The 12,036-nt window shown below is 37.2% G+C and overlaps 1 protein-coding gene across 1 annotated transcript; it reads left to right on the top strand.

Moving 5' to 3' along the window:
* The first annotated feature begins 10,282 nt into the window (after positions 1-10,282).
* LOC125408557 (olfactory receptor 4F6-like) lies at positions 10,283-11,603 on the top strand. Its single transcript, XM_087911429.1, has 2 exons — positions 10,283-10,479; positions 10,862-11,603. The coding sequence occupies exons 1-2, from the start codon at positions 10,283-10,285 to the stop codon at positions 11,601-11,603; spliced, it is 939 nt and encodes a 312-aa protein (XP_087767555.1).
* Positions 11,604-12,036: the final 433 nt, after the last annotated feature.

The raw sequence follows: 12,036 nt of genomic DNA, 5'->3' as shown, positions 1-12,036 counted from the left end.
CCAAAAAGCCAGTCCATGCAGACAAAACAGGACCCAGTGCCATTGTCAATGGCTTCTCAGTCTTCATTTGGACCTTGGGGGCTCAGTCAGCCCCCATGTCAACCACATCAGAGAGTGCGGTTTGATCACATGCTCGTTCAGTCCCAGTCCAGCTGGCCTTGGTGAGCTCCCATTCGATCACTCCCCTTGTATCAGTGGGTGAACGCACCCTTCGCGGTCCTGTCTTCCAGTGCTCCAATGTGGGTCTCCGTCTCTATCTCCATCCATCGTCAGATGAAGGCCCCCTCTGATTTTGCTTTCCTTGCTCACGATCTCCCTCCCTCTGCTTCTCATTTGGGCCTAGGGAGTTAAGACCAGTGTTCCAATATGTGTCTCTGTCTCTATCTCCATCCATCGCCATATGAGGGTTCTGTGGTGGTATGCAAAATATTCATCAGTATGGTTATGGGCCAAGGCCAGATCAGGCACCATCTCCTCTGATGCCCAGAGTACAATCTGGGGACCTCTCCTTGGGCCTGGGAACCCCTCCAGAATCAAGTCTCTTGCATACCCTAAAATGGCTCCCTTAGTTGAGATATAAACTTCCCTGCTCCCATAACCATCCTTCCTCCATCCCCCCTCCCATTCCCCTGAAGCCATCCCCGATCCTCCCCCTCTCCCCTCTCCCTAACCGTCTCCCCGTACTTCCACCCCCCCCACCCCCCCCACCCCCCCACCCCCGTGCACCCAAGTTTGCCTGGCAATCTTGCCTACTTCTAATATCCAGGAGGATAACTATATGATTTTCTTCAGGTTCACCTTCTTATTCTGCTTCTCTAGGATCACAAATTATAGACTCAAAGACCTTTAACTATGGCTAGAAACCACTTATGAGTGAGTACAAACCATATTCCTCTTTTTGGGTCTGGATTACCTCACTCAGTAAAGCGTTTTCTATTTCCATTCATTTGCATGCAAAATTCAAGATGTCAGTTTTTTACCACTGAGTAAAACTCTAATGTGTATGTGTTCCACACCTATTTTAACCATTCTTCTATTGAGGGGCACCGAGGTTGTTTCCACGTTCTGGCTATTACAAATAATGCAGCTATGAACATAGTTGAACAAATACTTTTGTAGTATGATAGGGCATCTCTTGGGTATACTCCCAAGAGTAGAATTGCTGGGTCCTGAGGGAGGTTGACTCCCAGTTTCCTGAGAAACCGCCACACTGATTTCCACAGTGGCTGCACAAGTTTGCATTCCCACCAACAATGGATGAGTGTTCCCCTCATTCCACATCCTCTCCAGCATAGGCTATCATTGGTGTTTTTGACTTTAGCTATTCTGACAGGTGTAAGATGGTATCTCAAAGTGGTTTTGATTTGCATTTCCCTGATCGCTAAGGAGGTGGAGAAGTCCTTAAGTGTCTTCTGGCCATTCGAAGTTCATCTGCTGTGAATTCTCTGTTCAGTTCAGTACCCCATTTTTTAATTGGGTTAATTAGAGTTTTAGTGTCTAATTTCTTGAGTTCTTTGTATATTTTGGAGATCAGACCTTTGTCTGATGAGGGGTTGGTGAAGATCTTTTCCCAGTCGGAAGGTAGCCTTTTTGTCTTACTGACAGTATCCTTTGATTTACAGAAGCTTCTCAGTTTCAGTAGGTCCCATTTATTCATTGATTCTCTTATTGTCTGTGCTACTGGGGTTCTACTTAGGACGTGGCCTCCTGTACCTATATCTTGTAGACTACTTCCCACTTTCTCTTCTATCAGGTTCAAAGTGGACAGAGTAATGTTGATGTCTTTAATCCATTTGGACTTGAGTTTTGTGCATGGTGGTAGATATGGATCTACTTTCATTCTTCTACAGGTTGACATCCAGTTATGCCAGCACCATTTGTTAAAGATGCTTTCCTTCTTCCATTGTATACCTTTAGCTCCCTTGTCGAAAATCAGGTGTTCATAGGTTTGTGGGTTAATATCCGGGTCTTCTATTCGATTCCATAGGCCGACTTCTCTGTTGTTATGCCAATACCAAGCTGTTTTCAACACTGTTGCTCTGTAATAGAGTTTGAAGTCAGGGATGGTAATGCCTCCAGAAGTTCCTTTATTGTATAAGATTGTTTTGGCTATCCTGGGTTTTTTTTGTTTTGCCATATAAACTTGATTATTGTTCTCTCAAGGTCTGTGAAGAAGTTTGATGGGATTTTGATGGGGATTGCATTGAATCTATAGATTGCTTTTGGTAGAATTGCCGTTTTTACTGTTGATTCTCCCAATCCAAGAGCAGGGGAGGTCTTTCCATTTTCTGGTATCCTTCTCAATTTCTTTCTTCAAAGACTTATAGTTCTTGTCAAATAGGTCTTTCACTTCCTTGGTTAGAGTAACCCCAAGATATTTTATGCTATTTGTGGCTATCATGAAAGGTGATGTTTCTCTGATTTCTCTCTCTGTTTCTTTATCCTTTGTGTATAGGAGGGCAACTGATTTTTTGGAGTTGATCTTGTATCCTGCAACATTACTAAAGGTGTTTATCAGCTGTAGGAGTTCTTTGGTAGAGTTTTTGGGGTCGCTTATGTACACTATCATATCGTCAGCAAATAACAAAAGTTTAACTTCATCCTTTCCAATTCGAATCCCCTTTTTCTCCTTATGTTGTCTTATTGCTATTGCTAGAACTTCAAGCACTATATTGAAGAGGTATGGAGAGAATGGACAGCCTTGTCGTGTTCCTGATTTTAGTGGAAAGGCTTTGAGTTTCTCTCCATTCAATTTGATGTTAGCTGTCGGCTTGCTGTATATTGCTTTTATTATATTTAGGTATGATCCTTGTATCCCCAGTCTCTCCAACACCTTTATCATAAAGGGGTGTTGAATTTTGTCAAATGCTTTTTCAGCATCCAATGAAATGATCATATGGTTTTTTTCTTTCAGTTTATTTATATGATGGATTACATTGATAGATTTGCGTATGTTGAACCAGCCCTGTGTGCTTTCTCCGTTTTCTTTAATTGGGCACTTAGTGCTATGAACTTTCCTCTTAGCACTGCTTTCATAGTGTCCCATAGGTTTGAGTAAGTTGTGTCTTTATTTTCATTAAATTCAAGGAAGACTTTAATTTCTTTCTTTATTTCTTCCTTGACCCAGGGGTGATTCAATAGTTGACAGTTCAACTTCCATGAGTTTGTTGGCTTCCTGGGGGTAGCATTGTTGTTGAATTCTAATTTTAATCCATGGTGATCTGACAAGACACAGGTGGTTACTAATATTTTTTTGTATCTGTGGAAGTTTGCTTTGTTACCAAGTATGTGGTCAATTTTTGAGAAGGTTCCATGGACTACAGAGAAAAAGGTATATTCTTTCCTATTTGGGTGGAATGTTCTATAGATATCTATTCAGTCCATTTGATTCAATACCTCCAATAATTCTCTCATTTCTCTGTTGGGTTTCTGTCTGATTGATCTGTCCATTGGTGAGAGAGGTGTGTTGAAGTCTCCTACTATTAGTGTGTGTGGTTTGATGACTGCCTTGAGCTCTAGAAGTGTTTCTTTTACATAAGTGGGTGCCTTTATATTAGGGGCATAGATATTTAGGATTGAGACTTCCTCCTGATGAATTGTTCCTGTTATGAGTATGAAATGTCCATCTATATCTCTTCTGATAGATTTTAGTTTGAAGTCAATTTTGTTAGATATTAGAATGGCCACACCTGCTTGTTTCTTAGGTCCGTTTGCTTGACAAACCTTTTCCCAACCTTTTACTCTGAGTAGATGTCTGTCTTTGTGGTTGAGGTGTGTTTCTTGTAAATAGCAGAATGTTGGATCCTGTTTTCGTATCCAATCTCTTAGTCTGTGCCTTTTTATAGGTGAATTGAGTCCATTAATATTAAGTGATATTAATGACCAGTGGATGTTGATTCTGGTTATTATTATTTTTTGTTTGTTTGTTTAATAGAGTTTGTTTGTGTCCCTTCTTTGAGTTAAGCTCGTGAAGGGTCGCTAGATGTCTGAGTTACTGTAGACAGTGATGGCAATGTTGGATTCCTTGGGTTGCGATTTTCCTTCTATTACTTTCTGTAAGGCTGGGTTTGTGGCTACGAATTGTTTAAATTTGTTCTTATCCTGGAATATTTTGTTTTCTCCATTGATAGTGAATGATAGCTTGGCTGGGTATAGTAGTCTGGGTTTGCATCCATGGTCTCTTAAGTTTCTGCAGTACCTCTATCCAGGACCTTCTGGCTTTCATGGTTTCCATAGAGAAGTCTGGTGTAAGTCTGATAGGTTTACCTTTATAAGTTACTTGACCTTTTTCCTTTGTAGCTCTTAATATTCTCTCTTTAATATGAATGTTTTATGCTTTGATTATTATATGGCGAGGGGATTTTTTTTTTTTGATCCAGCCTATTCGGTGTTCTGTATGCTTCTTGAACCTTCATTGGGATATCGTTCTTTAGGTTGGGGAAGTTTTTTTCTATAATTTTGTTGAATATATTTTCTGGACCTTTGATCTGCAATTCTTCTCTTTCTTCCACCCCTATTATTCTTAGATTTGGTTTTTTTATTGTGTCCCACATTTCCTGAATGTTTTGTGATGAGAATTTGTTGGATTTGCTCTTTTCTTTGGTCAGATCGTTTAATTTCTCTATGGTGTCCTCAGAGTCTGAGATTTTTTCTTCTATCTCTTGTATTCTGTTGGTTATGCTTGTTTCTGAAGTCTCTGTTCGCTTACCTAGATTTTCCATAGCCAGCCGGCCTTCGGCTTGTGATTTCTTCATTGACTCCATTTCAGTTTTCAAATCTTGAACTGTTTCCATTACCTGTTTGATTGTTTTTTTCTTGGTTTCCCAGAATTTCATTTACAGATTTACTCATTTCTTCAAACTTTTTGGTTTATTTCTCTTCCATTTCTTTACTCATTTCCTCAATCTTTTTGTTATACTTATCTTCCATTTCTTTACGGCAGATTTTCACCTCCTGTTTAAGTTCCTCTATTATTTTCATAAAGATCTGCTTAGAGTCAATTTCTTCTATTTCTTCTGGAGTAGGGTGTTCAATTCTTCTAGTTTCATGATCCCTGGATTCTGGAGATGTCATGTTGTCTTTCAGGTTGTTGGAGGAATTCTTGCATTGGCACCTGCCCATCTCCTCCTCTCTGGATGAAACTCCTCAGCACTCTCTGGATAGAACTCCACAGCACTCTCTGGATAGAGCTCCTCAGCACTGCAGCAGGGATAGCTGGTATTTCCAGGACCCAGGAGACAAAAGGGTGGCAGTAGTGGGGGCAGGGAGGGGTCCCGTGGAACACTGAAGACCCTGCTGCAGAAGCTGAGGGGGGAGGGGTTGTGCTCTCTTCTGGGACAGAGAGCCCAGGCGAGCACCCACTCACCTCTCTGGATAGAACTTCTCAGCACTGTAGCAGGGATAGCTGGTGTTTCCAGGACCCAGGAGACAAAAGGGCGGCAGCAGTGGGGGCAGGGAGGGGTCCCGTGGAACACCGAAGACCCTGTTGTAGAAGCTGAGAGGAGAGGGACTGTGCTCTCTTCAGGGACAGACCATCCAGGCGAGCACCCGCTCACCTCTCTTAATAGAACTTCTCAGTACTGCAACAGGGATAGCCGGTTTAACAAAACTTTTAACATTTACCTTTTGAGCCCACTGGGTTATAATAGTGGAATTCCCATGATAAAAGTCCCGGAGACTCAGTCCACCAGCCTTCAAGTGGCCAAAGACTCCACACAGTACCAAAGAAAGGACTCTTCTTAAGAGACTCAATAGGACTGGAAATAGGGATTTGTGTTGTCTTTTTTCTCATTAATCAGGTAAGTTGAGATGCTGCAATTAAAGTCAATAGCCTACTAAAATTAACAATGCTTATTTTGTTTATGTAATGCGTGTCTCAGGTCACAACAACAAAACTTTTTATTCTTTGTAGAATTTTTTTTATTTAAAAGCATTTACTGAACCTTCATGTTTACCGGTTTTCCAGAAAGAAGTCAAAAATTCCACTCCTTACTCTTTTAAGTTTTGTCTTGCTTTTCTTTTCTGTCTCGGTTGTATTTTCATGGAGCCTAGCTAAGTTACGGAAAACTTGTTTTAAAGTAACTTTCTTCAAATCATATATACATATATATTCTAAAGTAGCAATTGATAATTATCCTGGCATCAGCTTTCAGTGGCTTTAAGATAGAAGGCAACACTTCTATCAATAAAATAGTTTTATCAATTACCTTTATATTTATATAACTGTCTATATCAAACTCAGGTAACTTAACATGGATCAGAATTTCTTAATAAGATACACTGCCTGATTTTCAGAACTTCATGGACTTAGTATAGCTCCAAGAGAATAGCCATTGTAAATTATTTATGGAATAGGAATGCAACATATTTACAAGTATGTTAGGGTTTAGAGGAAGGCTATCTAATTAAATAGAATTAAATAGAAAGGAATTCTTGATGAATAGACATTGGAGTTTTAAAACAAGAAGTAGCCAGCTAAATAAAAGCATTAAGTGAACTTTTAGCTAAAATAAAGAAACATGTACAGTCGTAAAAGAACAAAGCGTGCTTGAGATGGACAGAATAGAGCTGCAGAGATAGACAGAAGAAGGGTTACAAGAACTTTTCTGCTATAGAAAAAGAGTTTGCATGCAGAATTCACGAAATTTTAAGCATCTAGTTGAGCAGAAAGTATCAAGAAATAGTTCACCGGTGTGCTTTTCATCTGCTTCCCCTTTAGTGTTTATGGTATTCATTCTTGCTTGTTTCAATCTTTTCCTGCTTCTTTCTGCTCCATATTCATGTCCCATCTCTTTATTCTTTTGTTTTTCATCTACTTCCTTATTAGTATCAGCTGACTAAGGGAGAGGAATGTTTTAGAGAAAACTAACAATAGATTGTTCACAAATGAGTTTCATGTTAGTGATAAAACTCTTGCTGAGAAAGCCTTTTATTAAGTAAATTGTGATATTTCACAAGAAAAACACTGTTTACATATTGGTATTCTTTGTTATAATTTTTAAGGTGTGTTTGAGTGATTTTGACATGAAACTGTTGAATTTGTAGGGGTTCATGTTGATCATTTTCTTTTGTTAACTCTTAACTTGACAACGTATAAGGTTGTTTAAGCCATCTAAACAACACGTAAATGTAAACTGAGGAGGGAAAAGCCACATGGGAGTTTACATTTCCAGATTCTCCAAATTGGTACTTAATGTGCATTCTTGAACATTAATTCTATTTTAAACAAAAACATTTCTATTACTAATTTTACTTTTTACTCTCCAGTCTTCAAATTGGAAATATTTCCAATTTATGTATATAAAATGATTTAATCTACTAATTTCAAACTACTCCACTGTATATAAGCACAGTTATGTAGCTAATGGATTTATACTATTTAATATTATTAAAATATATGAAGTGGGTAATTAATAAATATTACTTATGTATAAAACTTTCATTGATGTTAGTTTTCTAGAAATCAACTTGGTATCTCATCTTAATAAATGTTCTTAACTTATAGGTCAAGAGTGAAAATTCTTTTGGTTCTGGAGCATTGAAAATACTGAGAATTCTTTCTCTCACCTATGTTTCATCATCCTTTGTGATGCTCTTTCTTGATTATGTTGATTGTTAAGCTAAAGGCTAGCAAAATACTAATGACTGATAACTTTGATTTTAATAAGGCTATTGCCCAATGTGTTTCTGTTTTGTGAGTTACTGTACATACCTACCTTGTCCTTAAAATGAGATCTACTCCTTGCAGCACAAATATTTTGATACTTCTATCAACCATTATAACATCAATATAAACAGTGATAGTTCTCCAAGCCGTGATGGAAAGGCAACATGAAACCATTTGACATAAAAAAGAAAGTCAGTGTAAACTGGACAATTACCCAGTCATTTAGAAACAGAAATAAAACAAATAGTATTATTTTCTATTTGTGTTTGTGAATATAGTGGGTATGCTTGTTCATGTGTGGGCAGATGTATGTGTGGATACAAGATAACAATGATCCTGACTGTTCCTCAAATGTCAACTACCTTCGTTGTATTTGAGTGTGTATGAGGGAGACAGGGTCTCTCACTGGCCTGAGGCACACAGTTTTTGATAGACTGTTTCAGACAGTGAAATTTAAGGATCTGCCTGTCTGCATACTGGAACTACAAACTCACAAAGCCATGCTTGGGTTTTTAACCTGGATTCCTGGGGTGAAATTCAAGATCTCATTCTTGTTCAGCAAGCACTTTACCACCTGAACCATCTCCTCAGTCCTACTTTTGATCTTGAGGCTTTTCTTTGATTTTTCTTTCAAAATACCAATTGTGCAACTTTGTCCTTTTGGATGTACATGCTTTAGGTATAATTAAAGTTCCTTTGATGAGAAAAAAAGCATTTTGCCATTTACATCGATTATTGTATCTTCATCCCTTGCTTAGTTTTTTCTTGAATATAAATTATAAATATTTAACTTATACATAAAAATGTACTTGCCATGAAAGTTTTGACAAACATATATATAGTACATTGTTTAATTCAGGATCAAGATATATATCCTTTTAAATATGTGTGATAACATTGTGAAAAAATGCTATTTTTATCTTCTGGTTCAATAATGAACTTATCACTGAATTCTGTTCTAATATTCCCCAGTCACTATCTGTACAATCATTGCCTTTTTTCCCTAATTCTTCAGTGTTTTGGTTTTCTTTGATACCTACTCCTACATTATAAACATCATAATGCCTCTTCATGTCTGGTTTTCTTGCATAGAACTTGTTTTATGGGCCCAATGAGTCTGTGGTGTTTGCACAAATATATTTTTCTTTATTTCTATGCAGTTAAGGATTTTTTTCAAGTGGATCCAGTCTTGGTGAGAAATGATATATAGTATAGGAAATGATAAGATAATAAATCATTGTCAGTGCCAAGTCTAGAGGGAAGCTTGGCAATGGAATTAAAAGTGGGAAAATCATGGTAGTCAGTTAGGTGTGAGCTAAACGTCATTTTTTAATTTTGTTGTTTAAAAATTAAATAGTTAACAAGTTAAGACAGAGAAAGTAAATTGATAAATTAGGTTATAAAAATTTATATTAGCCCTTCTTTTTGGAACTGTAGAATTGTCAATTTTGTATGGTTTAAGCTTTCAGTCGTCCTCATCAACTAGACTGTGAACCAAATATGGACAAGTTCAGCAGAACCCCCACATACAGGCTCTCCATGCATGCTTCAGCATTGCCAGGACATCAGTTTTATTTTCATAAACTACTAACTGCATTTGCAGTATCACAGAGAAAAGCAACTAACAGGTAAACACAAAAGAATCATCCTTTGTTTTTCAGAAAAAAAATGTAGCTCTTAAATACAAGCTTATTATGTAATTTGTCTCATAGCAATTTTTATTAAAAATACATTATTTGCCTCTTTATACAATACAGGTTTTCATTTCCCTGTAGTTGGAGTTTTGATGTTGTTTTGAAGGTATCTGTTAAAGAAATTATATCGAATTACATCAGAATTGTCAATGTATGAAACTCTTTTTCCCTTTGTGGTATTATTAATAGAATTTCATCAGATTATAAAGAATTTGATGACACAATGGAAATCAGTTACCTTTGCCCTTCTGTTTATGCTTCCTCAGATAGTGCAAAAGTAGCTTTACCATTTACATGATAAGTTTGAGATTGCTATTATGATAAAAACAGCACGCTTCTTATTGCAAGTGCTTACTTTACTACTGATGCACTTCCCTTGTCTCAAGGTTATTGCAGAGAATATACATCTTGGACACTCTAGTAAATCCTCTTAAGTGGTAATGGCTATTCTTTGGCAGATTGTAGGCAGAGTCCACCAATATAAACCAATCCTTAAGTTATGTTTTTTTCTTCATCTTAGTCATCAGGGTTTTATTTATATTTAAAGATTTTTTATTTTTCAGGTATTCAACTTGCTTGTAATTCTGCCAGAAATAAAAAAGACCATTGACTTACCAAAGGACATAACATAGTATTTTGAATACAGTATATACTCATAATGGATATAAGTAGAACAGAGACATTAATTCTTCAAAATACGGATGATTCTGAAGAATTATTTATATTAATACATATTTTGAAGCCATTTAAGCATGTTTCTTTCAATCGTTATTTGTTTTAAAGTATACTGCTTAATGTACAACATTTTATTGTAATTAGATCACAGATAAAACATTCTACTGCTAGGGGACAATTCTACTAATTCTGGTAACTGCTTTGCCTGTTTTGTTTTGGGTACTATAGATAACTCAAGAAAGATCCAATGAATGAAGCAAATTACTCTGAAGTGTCTGAGTTTATATTCCTGGGATTATCAATCTACAGGCCAACACAATACTTCCTCTTTGCATTTTCTACAATATCATATGCATTTATTTTTCTAGGAAATTTCTCAGTTGTGCTGACAGTTATCCTTGACCCCCATTTACATTCACCCATGTACTTCCTTTTAGCTAATCTTTCATTTGTTGACTTTTTTTTGAAAGTAATTTTATTAAATTATAAAAGTTTCCATTTCCGCCCCACCTCCCAACACCCTCCCACTCCCCCCACTCCCTCTCCTCCTCCCTCTTCGTCCCTAAGGGCAGTCAGGGTTTCCTGCCCTGTGGGAAGTTCAAGCTCTTCCCCCTCCCTCCAGGTCCAGGAAGGTGAGAATCCAAACAGACTGGATCCCCAAAATCCAGTATATGCAGAGGAAACTAGAGTTTTACTCAGCGGTAAAAAACAATGACATCTTGAATTTTGCATGCAAATGGATGGAAATAGAAAACACTTTACTGAGTGAGGTAAGCCAGACCCAAAAAGAGGAACACGGTATGTATTCACTCATAAGTGGATTCTAATCATTTGTTGACTTTTGTTTTTCAACCTCAACTGTCCCTAAATTGATTTCTGATCTGTATTCCAGTCATAATATCATTTCATTCCAGGACTGCATCTTTCAGATGTTTGTTCTTCATGTCCTGGGGGGATGTGAGATGGTGTTGCTGGTGGTCATGGCCTGGGACAGATATGTGGCCATATGCAAGCCCCTCCACTACCTGACCATCATGAGCCCACGGAAGTGCATTTTGCTTCTGATTGGTGCCTGGATTATTGGTCTCATTCATTCAGTGACTCAATTAGCTTTTGTCATCCACTTGCCTTTTTGCAGTTCTAACGAGATAGACAGCTTTTACTGTGACCTTCCTAGGTTCATCAAACTGGCCTGCATAGACACCTACAGGATGGAGTTCTTGGTTACTGCTGAGAGTGGATTAATTTTAGTCACTACTTTCTTCTTACTGATTCTCTCCTACATCTTCATACTATTCACTGTATGGAAACAATCCTTGGGCAGTTTGTCTAAAGCCCTCTCTACGCTTTCTGCTCACATCTCTGTTGTTGTTTTATTCTTTGGACCATGTATTTTTGTGTACGTATGGCCATTTCCTACAATACCAGTGGATAAGTTTCTTGCCATTTTAGACTTCATGATTACACCCATCCTGAACCCTGCCATTTACACACTGAGGAACATAGACATGAAGGTGGCAATGAGGAGACTGAGTAAGCAGCTCCTGAGTAGGAAAAGTGCCTGCTAAATTTCTCAGAAGAATATGCAACCTGAATACTCTATTATAAACACAAACATTAAATGACCTCTTCTACTTTGATGAAATTTATTTTTCCTACTGCAACAGCTTGAAAAACTTAAATAATTTATTTCAATTTGACAATGAAATGATCTCATATTTATTGGTTACTAGTTATATAATATTACATATGTATTATTATCATTTATATACTACATTTTTGTTATTTATTTACCATAAATTTACTTGTTATTATGAAATACATATTTTAGACTCTTTAAAAAGCACTAGAGGAAATGAAATGAAAGTAATAAATTATCTACTGTTTTAACACCAAAAAATTCATCATTTCCTTTCCAATGTTTCTTGTACTATTTTTTTTATTTGAACCTTAATTTACTCAAGCTGACCTCAAAACTCAAAATCCTCCTGCTTCAGCCTC

The sequence above is a fragment of the Myodes glareolus genome, chromosome 10, assembly GCF_982192425.1.
Source record: "Myodes glareolus chromosome 10, mMyoGla1.1, whole genome shotgun sequence".
In the NCBI taxonomy this organism is placed as follows: Eukaryota; Metazoa; Chordata; class Mammalia; order Rodentia; family Cricetidae; genus Myodes; species Myodes glareolus.
Note: the sequence above shows the minus strand (reverse complement) of the source record. Positions and strands in the feature narration are given on the sequence as shown.

What these genes read in the sequence shown, in the direction of transcription:
- LOC125408557 (XM_087911429.1), top strand. Translation starts at nt 10,283, where the DNA reads ATGAATGAAGCAAATTACTCTGAAGTGTCTGAGTTTATATTCCTGGGA. An exon ending in TACTTCCTTTTAGCTAATCT is followed by an intron (nt 10,480 to 10,861) that starts TTCATTTGTTGA and finishes AAGTGGATTCTA; the next exon opens with ATCATTTGTTGACTTTTGTT.